Source organism: Symsagittifera roscoffensis, chromosome 7 (assembly GCF_963678635.1).
Source record: "Symsagittifera roscoffensis chromosome 7, txSymRosc1.1, whole genome shotgun sequence".
Taxonomy (NCBI): Eukaryota; Metazoa; Xenacoelomorpha; order Acoela; family Convolutidae; genus Symsagittifera; species Symsagittifera roscoffensis.
The window spans coordinates 16,884,682-16,904,505 of NC_087068.1; the positions used below are offsets into that span (position 1 = coordinate 16,884,682).

Consider the following 19,824-nt stretch of genomic DNA (forward strand, 5'->3'; position numbering starts at 1 on the left):
GCTTATCGGTGACGTAACCCCGGAAAGAATTTTGATCGACTTTGAAATTGCGGCTCTGAGTGCTTTTATCTCTCATTACGAAACTGACATTAAGGGATGCTATTTTCACCTCTGTCAGAGTTTTATGCGAAAAATATCCGAATTGGGCCTTAAAAAGACGTACGAATCAAACAGCGAGCTAGTTTTAGCGCTGAATATGATTCCTGCGCTTAGTTTTGTTCCGGAGTCAAAAGTGGAAATCGGGTTCGACCTAGTCATTGAGGAAATATGCAGTGTGGCAACCAAACTGGATATTTCACAAAACGATCTCGAAAAATTAGACGAGCTCACTGCTTATTTCCAAAAAACTTACATTAGAGGGGATTTGATTGGCCGAAAAACACTTTTTCCTATTTCTCTTTGGAACCATTATCAAAATGCTGTGTGTGGTCTAGCCCGAACCACAAATGCAGTTGAAGGGTGGCATCTAGGTGTAACCGCTTTGTTTCAAGGCAGCCATCCTTCAATACATACGTTTCTCGAAAAAATTCAACTGGATTCCTACAATCAAAAGTTCAACATTTTGAAGGCATCCAGCGGCACTATCAACTTATCCCGGAAGAAGTACCGTGATCTGAATGAAAAAGTTCAACAGATAACAAGTTCATACACAGACTCTAACTTATTGTCTTATATCCGTTCACTTGCCCATTTAACCTATTAAATTTTGTTATAGTTTTTGCCTAATTTTTCCTAAATTTAAAATTGTTTGATCAACTTTTTTATAGACGTCTCCTTGCACCCTCCCGGAGAACGCCGAAACGCAATACTACGACTCGCATTCAAAAATGCTGTCTCTAGCAATTTGATCCCAGAGCAATTGCTCTTATTGACGGGAGGCTAGGTTGGGGGTAGGGGCCTGACGGCCCTTTGAGTATTGCGCCTAGCGAAAAAAAGTTGATCAAAATTGAGAATTGATATTTTTTATCAAATAGAACGGCAAGTGATTCGCAATGAAAATGATTTGAAAGCTTTAGAATTTTGCAAAAACTCAATTTCAATTTTGTACCGACTTGAATTGTCTGGAAAATCAGGCCATTTTTAGCAAAGTTGGTTTTGATTAATTGGAAATCCTTTTCAAGTTCAATTATATTCTAAGCTGTTTTGAAGTTTGAGTTTCATTTTAAAGGCCAAGTGATTAGCAAGGTCATTCATGTTCGAAATTTGTGCAGCAAAATTTTTGCCGTTTCTTTGATTTTAACCGACGCTTTGTTTTTGCTTTGATCGATTAACCGCTTTATTTTCAATTCTCAGGTTCTTTGTTATTTTATTATGGTATCTTATGTCGTGGGCGATTTTAGAACGAGGTATCTTTTGGAATGGTATCTTATTGACTGGGATCTTCTCGTTTGGGATCTTAAGGTAAGGGATCTTTTGTCATGTAACCGATAATTCAAGTAGACACAATATACTGCGACTGCATTTTCAAGAAAATTTTGAACAAATGCTTGGTGATACCGAAACTGGAAACAGGTCATTCAATAATCCAGTCTAAAAAACAAACTAGAAATTTCGAAAAAAAATTACGTAGACGAAACTAAGGCAATGACATCAATGTGAATACAAACAAAAATGAGAAACCTCGGCTGCGGCAATGTTGACGGGTTAGTACAGCAATAGTTTTTATGGTCAAACAACATACTGGAAAGCAGGGGCGGATCTAGGATTTTCTCGAGGGGGGGCGGATTTTCAGAAAGAAATCGAAAATTTTGACGACCTTTTTTTTAGGTCGACCAAATTGATTTTTTGAGCTCTCCCAAAGCACTGTTTTGCCCCTTATTTTGGCAACATTTTCTGCGCCGCAGGCAAGTTTTTGATAGAAAAAACAGTCAAAAAAGCGAAACTTTTGACCAAAAAATTGCGTTTTTTCGGCGCGCTCTCCCCCTCAAAATTAGTAAATTTTGGCACCGAAGGCGCCTTTAGGAAAATTTTAGGGTCGGTTGGCCAAAAATGGATTTCTGAAAAACTATTAAAGTGGGACCCTTTGGGTCGGCAGGGGGTCGAATTCCTGAAGGGGGAAGGGAAGGGGGGAAGCGTCCGCCCCCCTCCCTATATCCGCCTCTGCTGGAAATCAATAACTTTTGACGTACCTAAAACTTTACATACTTTGAAAAAAAAGCAATGGGAAAAAAATTAAATTTCTAACTACAAAATTCGAAAACAACTAAAAACTAATTACAAAGCGAACTTACAGCTTGATCTAGTAAACTTTGAAAAACCAAAGTTTCGTGGGAAGAAGAATCCGCGACTTCTGTAAAAAAGATGCGGTTTATGGAATCTGAGCCCCCTCCCAGACGACAAATTTCTTCGGAAAATAAACAAACAACAATTATTATATAGCTAATCTTTTCAATGAATTTTCTTGACCAGACATCACATAGCAGAAAGAACTTTTGAGAAAAACGAATCCTATCCAAACATAAAAATAAATTGACCAAAAATTGTTCACGTGTTCCAAAAACTTGAAGTAAATCGAGAGACTGCGGACCTTGTGTTAAAAAATTTTCCATTTCTATGTCTAAGTCTTTGCGTTTGATGTGTCAAACCTGTCTAAATAAGGAATTATGTCCTACAGCTGGAAAAATTAGGCATCTTCGTTCCTTCTTCTAAAGATGGAATAAAAACGTTCTTAAATCGCCACCCACTAATCAGCTTGCAGCGCAATTCATCAAAAGTGTTTGAAACACCAATCTATAAAAACGTTTTTTTAAAGTTTTTTGCAAAAGAAATATTTGACATTTGACAGTTTGGCTTCGGACCAGTACATTCAGCTGTCATACTTTTGGTCCAATTTCTTGGCGAAAAACACCTAGTCGAAAAAACATTATGTAAGCTGAGGAATTAGCTGATTTTTCTCTTGCTTTTGAAAAATAATTGAAAAAAAACTGCATTCCTTTTTAAAAGTAAAGTTACAAAACAATTTTAGCGTTATAATTAGATTACTGAAAACTTTGAGCAGCGAACTCATCAAAAAAAATCATATAGTAAAAACTAATAAAACCCATGAATTTCTTGGTCGTGGTCAGTGGCTTTTTTCAATCTCTTGAAAAAATTAAAGAATAAAACATTTTTAAGGATTACACTGTTGGTCAATTTTTACTCATAATGTCGGAATCCTGTGCGCTCATGAACTGGCCGAACCATTAATGAACTGGCCTAAGTTTTCTGCGATTGGAAAAAAATCAACTTACTTTGTTATCAGTTCTGAGTAATTGAGTCGGTCATTCAAAAATTATTACACCGATGTTTTTTGATTGCCAAAAGTTAACAGTTTCAAGAAAAATGCATGGAGAAATACCTAAGCTCTGAAGGACTTTCGGTAGCTGAAAGAAAATGTTTTTTTTTTGGTTTTATTTTAACAAAAACCGGCAGTGGTTCAATATTTGAAAGCGGTAATAATTAATAGCATTGACAGGATTCAACTTTCGACATCAGTTTTTAGTAGCAACAATGACATGTCATCCCTTAACCCAATTTCTAGTTCGAACTAATCGTTCCTTTTTTGTAGTCTAACTTTTCTATCCAAATTACTGTCAAAACTTCCTATTTCTGTTTGAAGTATAAGTTTTTAATTGATTTGAAGTTGATTTTTTTGGTTCAATGATAGCAGTTTGAATAATTTGCATACCGGAAAACAAAGTTTCAAGTCATTTCGACAAAAAAGGTTCATCGGTTTGAATAATTGCATAGGAATTTAAAGTTGTTTTACAAAGTTATGGAAATGAAAATTATCGTTACGGTTAATCTGTTCAGTATAAAAACTAATTGTTTAGAAACTAGTTTTTCTAATGACTGGTTTGGCACAAATTTAATCTTCATCTTCAGTTTTTATGGAACTGGAAGCCACTGGAAAAATAAAGAGACCATCGCCATCAGCAGCTGAACTGCCGTCAATTTCATGTGTCCAAATTGCCATCAATTCTCAAGCTAAAGAAACCTGAGACATTTTTTAAACGGATACGTAGCACTATTATTTGACGAAACGTTAAATATGGAAATATTTTGTCAATATTCTTATTTGAAAACGGCTGATAATTGAAGTAATATTGAAATTTTTGTACTGAATTAACTTCAGTCGTGAGCAGGGGCGGATCTAGGATTTTCTCGAGGGGGGCGGAGTTTCAAAAGTATTTCGAAATTTTATCACCATTTTTTTATGTCGACCAAGATCTAATTGAATTGCCGAGCTCTCACAAATTGCATTGTTTAGGCGCGCACTTCCCCCAAAATTTGAGTATATATTGGCGCCAAAAATACATAGGTCCGTCAGCCAAAAATGGAGATCTTAAAATAGTACAGAGGGGGGCCCTTTTGGTCGGCAGGGGGTCGAATCTCTAAAGTAAAGGCGCGTATCCGCCCCCTCCGTAAATCCGCTGATGGTTGTGAGATGTATTACGAAATGTACATCTATACAACCAATCGGCAGTTGAAATTGAAATAACCCAAAAAGAATTGCCAAGAATGCCGGTCGCAGCACGGGAAAAAAAAGATGAAAACGACGTGTGAGAAATGTGGGCAATCTCTGATTAGCCACCAGAGTTATGCTGCTTATTGTGAAAAACAACAAAAAATTCAAGACAAAGAGCAGAGAAATTTAGTTTGGAAATACAAAAAAAATAATATGTCTTTAGAAATTTGACAGATCTCATTCTTTCTCGGTTAATTATAAATTATTAGCAGTTTCAGTGAAAATAAGGATCAAAAGTAGCGGCAAAGTCTCCACCGTCAAATCATTTTGTTTTGCAAATTTTTCTTTGTTTAAAGTTCTTACTGTTTGTTAACTTTTATAGACATGTTTTAAGAAATCAATTTCTCTGTTTTTTTTGTTGGTTTTGATTGATTTTTTTCATAAATTTATAGTTTTTTCTTCAACGTTGAGAAAAAATGGAAAATGGTTCTTGATTACCACAAAAATTGCCAGTTTTTTTAAATTGTGATCTGAACCAGGGTTGGATCTAGGACTTTCTCGAGGGGGGGGGCGGTTTTTCAAAAAAAAGTTACGAAAATTTTATCCACCTTTTTTATAAAGTCGACAAAATTGATTTTCCGAGCTCTTCCACAGCACTAAAAAAACTTGTTTAGGTAAAACTTTCTGCGCCGCAGATGAAATTTTGAGAAACAGGCCAAAAAAGCGTTTTTAGTCACTTTTTGAAAATTTTGACAAGGCAAACGCGACAAAGCTTAGACTCCAATAAAGACTTCAAGAAATTGACTCTGTGTTAATACAAACTGTTCTGAACGTTTCCATTTTTCAAAATTATAAACTTTAAATAGTTGAAACATTTATTGGCCCATATTTAATGTTTTACAGCTAATTTGGTAGTCCTTTATTGAAGAAAAAACACCGAAAAGTAGTATTTTAATAAAAATCAAAACTAATTTTGACAACTATTTTATAGGTCGGCCAAATTTGATTTCGAAGCTGTACCAAAACACAAAAAATCCTATTTGGGACATTTTTTGGAATGTTTTGAGAAAAAAGCGTGTTTTCAAAATCAGTTTTTCGTGCCGTTGAAGGCACCTTTTGAGTTTTGGAGTCGAATCCCGCTTCGGTCACGGTTGAACGGGTTCCATTGGGTAGGGCGACAATTCGTAACAGGCGACAATTCGTAACAGGCGACAATTCGTAATTTTAAAATTAATACAAAAAATAGTTGAATTTTTAAGTTAATTGTATGTAAATTCAACAACAAATAGCGCATATTGATGAAAAAGGCAAAAGTATAAACCAGACAAAAATTGCTGAATCAAATTGGGAAACTTTGTCATATGATAATCAAAGTAGACAAAATATACTGCAACTGCATTTTCAAGAAGATTTTGAACAAATGCTTGGTGATACCGAAACTGGAAACAGGTCATTCAATAATCCAGTCAAAAAAACAATCTAGAAATTTCGAAACAAAAAAAAGTAGACGAAACTAAGGCAAAGACATCAATGTGAATACAAAGAAAAATGAGAAACCTCGGCTGCAGCAATGGTGACGGGTTAGTACAGCAATAGTTTTTATGGTCAAACAACATACTGGAAAGCAGGGGCGGATCTAGGATTTTCTCGAGGAGGGGCGGATTTTCAGAAAAAAATCGAAAATTTTGACGGATTTTTTTTTTAGGTTGACCAAATTGATTTTTTGAGCTCTCCCAAAGCACTGTTTTGCCCCTTTTTTGGCAAAATTTTGTGCGCCGCAGGCAAATTTTTGAAAAAAAGTCAAAAAAGGCGTTTTTATGCACTTTTTGGAAAGTTTTGACCAAAAAATTGCGTTTTTTCGGCGCACTCTCCCCCCTCAAAATTAGTAAATTTTGGCGCCCAAGGCGCCTTTAGAAAAATTTTAGGGTCGGTTGGCCAAAAATTGATTTCTGAAAAAGTATCAAAGGGGGGACCCTTTGGGTCGAGTCCCAGAAGGGGGGGGCGTCCGCACCCCCCCCCCCTATATCCGCCCATGCTGGAAATCAATATTTTTTGACTTACCTAAAATTTTACATACTTTGAAAAAAAAGCAATGGGAAAAAAATTAAATTTCCAACTAAAAAAATTGAAAATAACGAAAAACTAATTACAAAGCGAGCTTACAGCTTGATCCAGTAATCTTTGAAAAAAAAAAAGTTTCGTGGGAAGAAGAATCCGCGACTTCTGTATAAAAGATGTAGTTTATGGAATATGAGCCCCCTCCCAGGCGACAAATTTCTTCAAAAAAATTACAAACAACAATTATCATATAGCAAATCTTTTCAATAAGTTTTCTTGACCAAACATCACATAGTAGAAAGAACTTTTGAGAAAAACGAATCCTGTCCAAACATAAAAGTTAATTGACCAAATATTATTCACGTGTTCCAAAAACTTGAAGTAAGTAGAGATTGCGGACCTTGTGTTAAAAATCTTTCCATTTCTATGTCTAAGTCTTTGCGTTTGATGTGTCAAACCTGTCTAAATAAGGAATTATGTCCTACAGTTGGAAAAATTAGGCATATTCGTTCCTTCTTCTAAAGATGGGAAAAAAACGTTCTTAAATCGCCACCCACTAATCAGCTTGTAGTGCAATTCATCAAAAGTGTTTGAAACACCAATCTACAAAAACGTTTTTTTTAAATAGTTTTTTGCAAAAGAAATATTTGACATTTGACAGTTTGGCTTCGGACCAGTACATTCAGCTGTCATACTTTTGGTCCAATTTCTTGGCGAAAAACACCTAGTCGAAAACATAACGTAAGCTGAGGAATTAGCTGATTTTTCTCTTGCTTTTGAAAAAATAATTGAAAAAAACTGCGCTCCTTTTTGAAAGTAAAGTTACAAAACATTTTTAGCGTTATAATTAGATTACTGAAAACTTTGACAGCGAACTAATCAAAAAAATCATATAGTAAAAACTGATAAAACCCTATCAATAATTGAGTTATGCTTATTCGCGTACCCAAAGGCTTTTTCTTCAATAGATACAGAAACGATACCAACAACGACATGCAATTAGACGCTTCTGGCTACCCTGATGACTCAGCTCATCTTACCAAATGACAATTGAGCAGGTGTTCTTAGAGACTCTCCTAGAACAGGGGGAATAGTGTGATTGTAATCAAAGGATTCTCAGCGTCGCTAACTGTAATGTTTTGATTTTGAAGGGCGACAAAATCGTCTGCGAACAAAAACAACAAGTTTGCTATCACAAAAACTAGAAAAATCTCGGGATTATTGCTTGTGGCAACTTGTCTTGGCATGAAAATACAAAAAGAGCGAGTCAAAAGTGATCATAAAAAGAAACGTATAAGTTTGATAAAAAACGTTTGATAATTAAAGCTAAACTAAATTATTATCTTGGATATGAAGTACCCGTTCTTATATAAGGTGCTCAAGCACTTTTCCTGAAAAAAAAACAGAAACCAAAATAATTGAATGCGTCTAGAAAAAAAGCAAATACACTGGATCTACGGATCCTCGGTTTACTTTTTGTCAAGAGCTTCAAAATGCAATTTTCTGACAATCACCGCGTACAAACAATTACACAATCTTCTTCTAATGATCAAGCTGATTAATGGACAACACGGACAATCTGGACATTTCAGAAATTCTTAAAATGAACAAAAGCAAAAATCGAAAATTATATAAAAGTTTCATACTCAGAGTAACCCTTGCTAAATGCCATGAATTTTTTGGTCGTGGTCAGCGGCTGTTTTCAATCTCTTCAAAAAACTAAAGAATAAAACATTTTTAAGGATTACACTGGTCAATATTTACTCATAATGTCGGAATCCTCTGCGCTCATGAACTGGCCGAACCACTAATGAACTGGCCTAAGTTTTCTGCGATTGAAAAAAAGATCAAATTTGTTATCAGTTCTGAGTAATGGAGTCGGTCATTCAAAAAATATTAGCCCGATATTTTTTGATTGCCAAAAGTTAACACTTGGAAACAGTTTAAAGTAAAATTCATGGAGAAATTCCTAAGCTCTGAGAATGGGACCAGTTTTGAGTTTATGTAAGTGCTATCAATTGTTCTAGATAGACACCAGTTTGAGTTTATGTAAGTGCTATCAATCTTCTTTCTGTCTGGAGACCTGCTGTCCTGAACTTGCGATCTCTAATGTCCGATGGGGTCTGAAATAAAAGACTGCAGTAAGATTTCGATTTGATGCCTAACAGTTTGTCTACAATTCAACTTATTAACAACCTTTTTGATTTTCTACACTTACGACTTTAACATGGCGCAGCCAGCAGAGAAAAAAGGAGGGGGGAAAAATCCACTAAAAATAGTAGCATTTTGGGAAACACGAACGTCGGAACCTCCAGTCTATTGTGAGGAGTGGATAATTAAATTTCATTGGGGGATAATAGCAAAATACGACATTGATCCCGATGATTTCTACTATGCGAGCACTCTAAATACGGCGGCTATCACGGCGTTGCCTGAAGAAGTCAATGGAAAAACCGTCTCGATTCGGAAAAGCAGTTAAAGTCTAATCTATATCTTTGTATCGGAGACGAGGCGCAACGGATATTCAAGGCACGAAAACCGACGGTTAACATTAAAACGGTACGGTACCCACGGGTCCTGGATAAGCAAAATGTTTTCCAACGCGAGAGGAATGTAACTCATGAACCGGGACTCTTCTACGGACGAAAACAACGTGAGAACGAAACGTTCGAAAAATTTCATGCGGAGCTAAGCGCCCTAGCAGGAAGATGTGATTTTGCAAATGCGGCCGAAAATGTTCGTGATATTGTCATTATGAATATGCGGGAATCGGATTGCCAACGAGAATTATCACGATCAACTAAGTTACCTGAGGAAGTTTACCGGATCGCCTTATCATATGAATGTGGTGAGCGCGCATACAAATCATATACGGGAAAACCAGCTTCATCAGCTCCGGCAATCTCAATAAAACAGAAACCGGTAAATAATATAAGAAGGGGACACGGATTTTTTCGAGGTCGAGGCCGTGGGGGACGTGGAGGATACACCCAAGGATCAAGTAGTAGTGGGGGAAGCGGAAATAACCGTAGGTGTTACACTTGCGGCGCACCAAATTTTACCCTGGATCACATCGCGAGCTGTCCTGCAAAGGGAGCAAGATGTAACTCGTGCCGAAAATTGGGACATTTTGAACGAACATGTCGAGGAATTAGAAGAGGTACTAACCAATGGAGAGGACGAGGACGAGTCGGATTGGTTAGGGAGGAAAATGAGCATCATCAGGGTACGCAGAACGTAAATGAATTAAATGAAGACCCAGTGTCGTGGGTGAACCAGCAGGGGTGCGGGGAAAATGAATCCCTGGAGTCGGGACCGGACGACTACATGGTAATGTCGATAAAAAGGAAGAAGAATGAGACTGAACTGAAGATCCCTGGGGCCCGCGTTAAAGTTGAGGTGTCAGGGAAGAAGATGTGGTTGTGGATAGATAGTGGATCCCCAGTGACTATTTTCAGCATAAACGACCTAAAAACAACGTTAGGTAAAGCAAATATTCAACTACAGCCGTCAAAAGAGGAATTTCTGGATTACAATAACAATCGAATAAACATACTGGGGAAGGTAACAGTGATGATGTCATTAAATGGCTGGGCAGCACCAGCTCAAGTGTCAGTATTAGCCGGAAATCATCAGTCAATCCTGGGGCGCAATCTGATGGGCACCCTGGGCCTCGAGTTAGTCCAACGGAAGAAAGTGATGGAAATCACAGGGGAAGGGATCAGTCAAGAGGAGGAGGAATACGACGAATTGCAAACATACTTCTGTAAGTTGTACCCAAATTTATTTACTAGGATAGGGAAGATCCGGAATGCGAAAGTAAGAGCCGAATTTTTTGAAAATTTGAAGCCTATACAACAAAAAGGGCGCAGGGTGCCAATAAGTCTACAAGATAAGGTGGATAAAAAAATTCATCGGCTGACGAATGAAGGGCATATCGTAAAATTACAAGAGTGCTCAGATAAGTATTTCGTCTCTCCTATCGTCATTACAGTGAAAACAGACGGAAGTATAAAATTAGCACTGGAATCAAGAGAATTGAACAAACAGGTACACAAAAATAAGTACCAAATGCCAAATATTGACGAATTAATAGACGGAGTAAGTCAGATTATTGCGGAAAAAAAATCAGGGAATATATATTTTACAACATTGGATTTCACATATGCGTACGGACAAGTCGCATTAGAACAAAAAACGAGCGAGCAATGCAATTTTTTACTAGTCGGTGGTAAATCCACGGGGACTTAGTTTTAAAAACGAATTTTACGGACTTACGTCAATGCCGGCGGAATTCGAAAAGGTAATTGATAATTTAATTAAGGAGTTCCCCCAAGCTAACGCGTTTATTGATGATATCTTAATTGCTTCAAAAGGAACTAAGATCGAACACATCGTTGGTGGAAAAGATATTGAAAAAGCTGGATGTCTCCAATATCGCGTTAAAATTGCGAAAATGCGAATTTGCAAAAACGGAGTGCGAATGGCTCGGATTTCGAATTGGGGAAAGTGGTATCACGCCATTAGTAAGAAAAACACAAGCAAAAGAAGACTTGCAAAACCCCAAAATCTCGAAAACAGTTGAAATCTTTGATGGGTTCACTACACAGTTTACACAAATTTTTACCCAAAATCGCTGAATTAAGCGCACCGTTAAGGCTACTACTGAGTCAAATAACGATTTTGTCTGGACACTCGGTTGCAAAAATTCGTTCCAACAATTAAAATCGCTGGTGGAAAATATTGTCGAATTACGACACTTCGACATTCACCGTGAAACTAGAATTATTTGTGACGCTAGTCACGATGGCCTAGGGGCCATCTTAGAACAGTATGGCGCATCCGGGTGGCACCCGATTTCGTTTGCATCCCGTTATCTTAATCCGGCTGAGAAAAAATACTCCACAAACGAATTAGAATTACTCGCGGTAGTGTGGGCCACGGAACATTTTCGAAATTATATATACTGTCGGTATTTCACAGTAATATCTGACCATAAAGCGCTACTTACATTGTTGAATTCGTCACCGAAAGGTAATAAAACATTCTTCAGTCGATTAACTCGATCGTATGATCGACTGGTGCCATATGATTTTAAAGTTGAACATAGACAAGGGTCGAAAATGGGGATGGCTGACTATTTGTCTCGGTTTCCGTCCGCAGAGGCACCCGAGACAAGTCATTACGATGAAAATTTTACAGTAGCGAAGATAAAAATGATAAACGCGGCGTTAAGGCCCAAGGATAAAATGAAGCCTAGGGGTCAGGAAGTGAATAACATCAAGCCAAAACCGACGGTAGAGGGCGAACAGTCATGTTTCGATACAGCGAAATCAGTTCCATCCAATGAGAACGAAAGAAAAGACGAATATGCAAATATTAACCGTGAGCACGAACGCTCAATAGAGGGCGTGTTTAAATGCATCCGGCGGTTAACCAATCAGCGTCGAGATATTTGCATAACGGCGGAAATATGCAAATACCGAAGAACGAGATTCAGACTTTGTTCTCATTGCTTAAATAACAGTTGCAAGCATAAAAAAATTGATCAAATACTATCGCAATTCTTCCAGTTCAATTAATTACAACAGCAAGCCTTCTACGTTGAAAATTTACAGTTGCAAACCACCCATTTTACAAGATTACAGTGAAGAGCCACGTACTTTGAAAATTTACAGCAGCAAAGATTACAGTGAAAAGCCATTTACTTTAAAAATTACAGTAGCAAAACCCTAATTCGGAATAACTTGAGTAACTCAAAAAATAAAAAAATGATCAATTCGCCTGAGAAAAATGATCCCCCAACTTCGGCCATAGTCAACACATCAATTAATTCGGGAAATGTGAATCTAAACGTTGTACTGAACCGCCTAAATCAACCTCCTAGCGTTAGTTCGGATTCTGATAGTGAAATGATACCACCCGAAAAACTTGATATTAAACAGACTAATTCCAAAAAACTAAAAGCAACTATATCTTTTCCACACCAGTTCCCCGGTTTATCTTACCCACTTGTACAAAATGAAAAATGGATCTGCTCGATAGTGCAGAAAATAGTGAAGAAAATTGAACACCCGGAAGTTTTGAATTTAAAAATAATTGAAGCAAACATTGAAAAAGACCCAATTATGAAAACTATCAGAGATAACATCAGAGAGCAACAGAGATTATTACAAGATTAGGACAATGCTACGCCCAGCATTACAACGATTTCGCAGTACGTGAGAATTGCCTGTGGATGGACGGCCGGTTAGCAATAACGAAGGATCTATCATCAGCAATTCTGAGCCGCCTACATTACAACCATCATGGGCGGGACAAAATGTTCGCTGCCGCAAAGAACGTGTGGATTCCCCTGATGCATCGAAAAATTGCGGCCACAGCAAAATACTGCAAGAGTTGCTTAGAAGCAGGTAAAAATCTTAAACCGGACATTCCGAAAAGTGACATGGGGAAACGTATGTTCCGAAGGAACCAAATGATTTGGTCCAATTAGATTTCTGAGGTCCAGTAAATTATGTAAGGGGTCGGAAAAAGTATGTACTTGTAGCAGTAGATACCTTCTCGCATTGACCGTCGGCATATGTTTGTTCAAGCAATAAATCAAAAAATGTATTGAAGTTCCTGAGGAAGTACATATATACTCATGGACACCCAAGGAAATTGCACATGGATCAAGCCACGGGGTTTTTCTCTAATGAAGTTTAAAATTTCTGTAACTACGAAGGCATCGAACTTAATAAATCTCCGGTTAAAGATCATCGCGCGACAGGAATGGTTGAACGGACTATTGGGTCGATAAAAAAATACGTGTTGACTTATCTTCAGGAAAGTTTGGAGCAATGATATCACGAGCACATTTTAAAACTAAATTAACGCCGTTCGAAGCATACCATGGCCGAGAAGCGAATACGGCACTGCGAAATTTAACGAAAAAGCCGTCATTGAAAAACTTGAATTGGAACAATGCTGTTAACCAAAAGTTATCTTGTTTAGACAGAGCGGAAAACCTCCCGGAAGTTGAACTCACCCTAGATTGGGAGAAAAGAAGTGATTTAGTGTACGCCCCTTAAAATAGGAAAGATCCAATCATTTTGGATGATGATGTGGTAGCGGATCCCAAGGCTCCGGAAGTTGTTGACCCCAAGGAACTAAGTCCACCCAAAACTCCAACATGGCTCAAAAAGCACAAAACAAGTTCCACGACCGTATATCAGAGGACCGGGAAGACGGATCCAAAGGACCCAAGAAGGTATAAACGTTTGCCATTAAAAATTGTGAAATTGACTAAGCATACGGTGCAAATGGAAAAAGGGTCGTTACTAAGGCGGAGTGGTGTGTCTTTTAGATCGGCGGCTGAAGAAAGCCTAATTGAGAGTAGAAGCGAGTTTATGTAAGTGCGAGTTTATGTAAGTGCTATCAATCCTTCTTTCTGTCTGGAGACCTGCTGTCCTGACATTGCCATCTCTAATGTCCGATGGGATCTGAAATAAAAGAGTGCAGTAAGATTTCGATTTGATGCCTAACAGTTTGTCTACAATACAACTTATTAACAACCTTTTTGATTTTCTACACTTACGACTTTAACAGCTCTGAAGAACTTTCGGTAGCTGAAAGAAAAAGTTTTTTTTTGGTTTTATTTTAACAAAAACCGGCAGTGGTTCAATATTTTAAAGCGGTATTAATTAATAGCTTTGACAGGATTCAACTTTTGACATCAGTTGTGAGTCGCCACAATGACATGTCATCCCTTAACCCAATTTCTAGTTCGAACTAATCGTTCTTTTTTTGTAGTCTAACTTTTCTATCCAAATTACTGTCCAAACTTCCTTTTTCTGTTTGAAGTATAAATTTTTAATTCATTTGAAGTTGAATTTTTTTGGTTCAATGATAGCAGTTTGAATAATTTGCATACCGGAAAACAAAGTTTCAAGTCATTTCGACAAAAAGGGTTAATCAGTTTGAATAATTGCATAGGAATTTAAAGTTGTTTTAAGAAGTTATGGAAATGAAAACTTTCGTTACGGTTAATCTGTTCAGTATAAATACTAACTGTTTAGAAACTAGTTTCTCTAATGACTGGTTTGGCACAAACTTAGTTTTTCATCTTCAGTTTTTATGGAAATGGAAGCCACTGGAAAAATAAAGAGACCATCGCCATCAGCAGCTGAACTGCCGTCAATTTCATGAGTCCAAATTGCCATCAATTCTCACGCTGAGCGAGTTGGTGCTGGAGCCCCAGTCTACCTTGCTGCTGTGCTCGAGTACTTGACTGCTGAGATCCTTGAGCTGGCTGGAACGCTGCTAAAGCCAACAAGAAGTCCAGGATCATCCCTAGACACTTGCAGTTGGCCATCAGGAACGACGATGAGCTGAACAAGCTGCTCCATGGAGTGACCATTGCTCAGGGTGGTGTGCTGCCGAACATCCAGGCTGTGCTCCTGCCCAAGAAGCAGTCTTCATCTCAGCCTAAGTCTGACAAGAAGTAAAGAGCTTCTACCTCTGCCAGTTGCTAGCTCTCAAGCTTCAACAAAAAACCGGCCTTTTTAAAGGCCACCAGATTTGAAGTTCTATCTTTTTATCCTGCCTAGCAGGCATAGCTAAGGTACTCAGAGCAAGCTAAGGTGGCCTAACAACACTAGCTAGCCTCGAGCTCGACTGGCAGTCCAAAATTCAAGCTTAATTAAGCTTTCAGCTGAGAGCCAATCAGAATTGAGTATTCTTCGAGCTCGATTTGAACACAATTTTTCAAGTTAGGTTGGCTTTTTTCTCAATCCACAACTCAACACCACTACAACTACATCTCTACAATGGCACCCAAAGTCAGCGGAAAGGCAGTCAAGAAGGCAGGCAAAGCCCAGAAGAAGCCCACTGGAGACAAGAAAAAGAAGAAGAAGAGGCGAGAGACCTACTCTCTCTACATCTACAAGGTGCTAAAGCAGGTCCACTCTGACACCGGCATCTCCTCCAAGGCTATGTCGATCATGAACAGCTTCGTGAACGACATCTTTGAGAGAATCGCCGGTGAAGATTCAAAACTGGCCCACTACAACAAGCAATCAACCATCTCTAGCCGGGAGATCCAAACCGCAGTCAGACCGCTGTTGCCCGGAGAGCTGGCCAAGCATGCTGTCAGTGAGGGAACCAAGGCCGTCACCAAGTACACCAGCTCCAAGTAGACGACCAGCTTCTACAACTAGTTGCTCTGAGCAACACCAAACCGGGCTTTTTAAAGGCCACCAAAAAGCATAGTTCTCTTTGTACTCTAGCTAGCAAGCTCAATTTGGCTTGTATGCAATTTCGAGCTCTTAAAAGCTAGCTTTGAGCATCTAATTTAAGCTACTAAGCTCAACTGAGCTTGTAACTTGCTTAAAATAGCTCCAGACCAACTTTAGAGCTAAAAGACAGCAAAATTTTAAGCTTTCACGTCTCAGCCAATCAGATTTGAGCTTCCTTGTGCTCTGTAACTTACAGCTCGAAATAGCTAAGTTTGATCTTCCAAAATTAACTAACGAACCCAATTCAGCTAGGATAAGCTCAATTGAGTTTGTAGCTGGCTGACATTAGCTTTGGGTCAATTCTAGAGGCAGAAACACCAAATTTTCAACTTTTCACTTCTCAGCCAATCAGATTCGAGCTTAGTTTGAGCTTCCGCTAACACTCAGACACGGGCCAATCACCTATGCCGCTTTTGGCGGGTAACCTCCAACCCAAGTATAAATAGTCGGCACTTCACATACTTTACTATATATAGTTGAAATTGCTCCTTAATATATATAAGTAACGACTCACCAGAGCTCTCCTTCTATTGCTCTTTTGCGTGCCTAACTTTTTTTGTACGTCGAGCGCTCTCAAGGCTTCTGGAGATCTGAATCTCTTGGTTACCTCACGAATTTGTCCAAAATTCAACACCCAAAACCTACTTCTACATCTACAACTCAGCTACACTCAACTGACGAAGAATGGCCCGAACGAAGCAGACCGCACGAAAGAGTACTGGAGGAAAGGCACCCAGGAAGCAACTGGCTACCAAGGCTGCAAGAAAAAGCGCACCTTCCATCGGCGGTGTGAAGAAGCCTCACCGATACAGACCAGGAACCGTTGCGCTGAGGGAGATCAGGAGATACCAGAAGTCCACTGAGCTGTTGATCCGAAAGCTGCCCTTCCAGCGACTGGTCAGAGAAATTGCCCAGGACTTCAAGACAGACTTGCGGTTCCAGAGCACTGCCATCATGGTTCTGCAGGAAGCCAGCGAGAGCTACTTGGTCAGCCTGTTCGAGGACACCAACTTGTGCGCGATCCACGCCAAGAGAGTCACGATCATGCCCAAGGACATCCAGTTGGCTCGACGAATCCGAGGAGAGCGAGCTTAAGCTCAGGGTGTACTCCACACCAACCAAACCGGCCTTTTTAAAGGCCACCCAACCATCAGTTCTATTTTTCTTCACAGTGAGCTTCGCTCAAGCTGACTTCGAGCAGAGCAAGCTCAAGCTGGTATAGGTTGAGCTCTGCTTCCCCCGTATTGGGGTGACGCAGCTGGAAATTGAGCTCGAGCTAGCTGTTCAATTGCTCCCGTACGTAGCCTAACTTTTTTGAGCTTCGAGCTCTCAGAGCTCGGCAAGCTAGCTCAGAGCGCTCAGGCAAGATTGTACGAGCTTGATTTAAATCAGAGAGCTCGAATAAGCTCTGTGGGCTGACCAGTTTAAGCTGGTACACCTTGTGTGAGCTCAAAATTTTTTCAATTGCTCCTGTACGTAGCCTAATTATATTTAAGTTCGAGCTCTCAGAGCTCGGCAAGCTATCTCAGAGACCTCAAGCGAGCTTCTACGAGCTTGGTTTAAATCACATAGCTCTGATAAGCTCTGTGGACTGACCAGTTTGAGGTAGAAGGTTTTTTGGGAGATCAAAAAAAAATTTCAATTGCTCCTTTACGTGCCTAACTTCTTTTTACTACTTATTATCTGCTCTCTGATTGGCTGTTGGTATGAGGGCCAATGAGAGAGCAGAGAAGTCGGTCGAAAATTGATAGGTACCTAGCGATTTTTGCCGATCCCAAACCCAACTTCTACTTCAATTTCGACAACAACTACATCTGCAACAACCATGTCTGGGCGAGGAAAGGGAGGAAAAGGACTTGGCAAAGGAGGAGCAAAGAGGCACCGAAAGATCTTGAGAGATAACATCCAAGGCATCACCAAGCCAGCCATCAGACGTCTTGCTCGACGAGGAGGTGTCAAGCGTATCAGTGGACTGATCTACGAAGAGACCCGAGGAGTGCTCAAGAACTACTTGGAGAGCGTGATCAGGGATGCTGTAACCTACACCGAGCACGCCAAGAGGAAGACCGTTGTAGCCATGGACATCGTCTACGCCCTCAAGAGACAAGGCAAGACGTTGTACGGATTCGGAGGTTAAGAAGCTTCTTAGCCAGCTGCTCTCCTAGCTGCAGCACCAAAACGGCCTTTTTAAAGGCCACCAACTATCTCAGTTCTTAAGTCAAGCTCTGATAGAGCTCTAACAAGCTCAACTGGTTAGTCTAGAGCTTTCGACGTATCTAAACCAACTTAAAATGATAGCTCGATTCTGATTGGCTCTCCCATCTTGGTGGCTGATTTGAATTTAGTACCCTAAGACAGGGAGCCAAATTGTGGTAAAGTCAATCGTCAATCTACAGCTTCTACCACAACAACTACAACTACAACCAGATGTCAGGCAAAGGAGGAAAATCGAAGAGCGGCAAAGTTGGAGCCAAGGCCAAGACCCGATCAAGCCGAGCTGGACTGCACTTCCCAGTTGGACGAATCCACCGATTCATCCGCAAGGGCAACTAAGCAAAAGAAACCTGAGTCACTTTTTAAACGGATACGTAGCACTATTATTTGAAGAAATGTTAAACATGGAATATTTTGTGAATATTCTTATTTGAAAACGGCTGAAAATTGAAGTAATTTTGAAATTTTTGTGCTGAATTAACTTCAGTCGTGAGCAGGGGCGGATCTAGGATTTTCTCGGGGGGGGGGGGGGGAGTTTCAAAAGTATTTCGAAATTTTATCACCATTTTTTTAGGTCGATCAAGATCCAATTGATTTGCCGAGCTCTCACAAATTGCGTTGTTTAGGCGCGCGCTTCCCCCTAATTTGGAGTAGATATTGGCGCCAAAATTATTTAGGTCCGTCAGCCAAAAATGGAGTTCTTAAAATAGTACAGAGGGGGCCCTTTTGGTCGGCAGGGGGTCGAATCTCTAACGGAAAGGCGCGTCCCCGCCTCCCCCCCCCCCCGTATATCCGCTGATGGTCGTGAGATGTATTACGAAATGTGCATCTATACCACCAATCGGCAGTTGAAATTGAAATAACCCAAAACGAATTGCCAAGAATGCCGGTCGCAGCGCGGGGAAAAAAGATGAAGACGACGTGTGAGAAATGTGGACGATCTTTGATGACAAGGCAATCTCTTATTAGCCACCAGAGTTATGCTGCTTATTGTGAAAAACAACAAAAAAAACAAGACGAAGAGCAGAAAAATTTAATTTGGAAATACAAAAAAATTAATAAGTCTTTAGAAATTTGACAGATCTCATTTTTTCTAAGTTAATTATAAATTAACAGCAGTTTTAGTGAAAATATGGATCAAACGTAGCGGCAAAGTCTCCACCGTCAAATCATTTTGTTTTGCAAATTTTTCTTTGTTTAGGTTCTTACTGTTTGTTAACTTTTATAGACATTTTGTAAGAAATCAATTTCTCTGTTTTTTTGTTGGTTTTGATTGATTTTTTTCATAAATTTATAGTTTTTTCTTCAACGTAAGAAAAAATGGTTCTTGATCACCACAAAAATTGCCAATTTTTTTAAATTGTGGTCTGAACCAGGGGTGGATCCAGGACTTTCTCGAGGGGGGGGGGGGGGTTTGGTTTTTCAAAAAAAAGTTACGAAAATTTTATCCACCTTTTTTATAAAGTCGACAAAATTGATTTTCCGAGCTCTTCCACAGCACTAAAATAACCCTGTTTTGGTAAAATTTTCTGCGCCGCAGACGAAATTTTGAGAAACAGGCCAAAAAAGCGTTTTTAGTCACTTTGGAAAATTTTGACAAAGCAATCGCGACAAAGCTTAGACTCCAATAAAAAATTCAAGAAATTGACTCTGTGTTAATACAAACTGTTCTGAACGTTTCCGTTTTTCAAAATTATAAACTTAAAATAGTTGAAACATTTATTGGCCCATATTTAATGTTTTACAGCTAATTTGGTAGTCCTATATTGAAGAAAAAAACACCGAAAAGTAGTATTTTAATAAAAATCAAAACTAATTTTGACAACT

The 19,824-nt window shown here is 39.1% G+C and overlaps 3 protein-coding genes across 3 annotated transcripts; all 3 read left to right on the forward strand.

Annotated features, from left to right (window-relative positions):
- The first annotated feature begins 15,315 nt into the window (after positions 1-15,315).
- Positions 15,316-15,684, forward strand: LOC134851919 (histone H2B.1/H2B.2-like). Its single transcript, XM_063868195.1, has one exon. The coding sequence runs from the start codon at positions 15,316-15,318 to the stop codon at positions 15,682-15,684; it is 369 nt and encodes a 122-aa protein (XP_063724265.1).
- A 783-nt stretch (positions 15,685-16,467) lies between these two features.
- On the forward strand, positions 16,468-16,878 carry LOC134851920 (histone H3-like). The gene has a single exon (XM_063868196.1). It carries the CDS (start codon positions 16,468-16,470, stop codon positions 16,876-16,878), a length of 411 nt encoding a protein of 136 aa, XP_063724266.1.
- A 730-nt stretch (positions 16,879-17,608) lies between these two features.
- LOC134851922 (histone H4-like) lies at positions 17,609-18,336 on the forward strand. The gene is made up of 2 exons (XM_063868197.1): positions 17,609-17,901; positions 18,180-18,336. The coding sequence occupies exons 1-2, from the start codon at positions 17,609-17,611 to the stop codon at positions 18,334-18,336; spliced, it is 450 nt and encodes a 149-aa protein (XP_063724267.1).
- Positions 18,337-19,824: the final 1,488 nt, after the last annotated feature.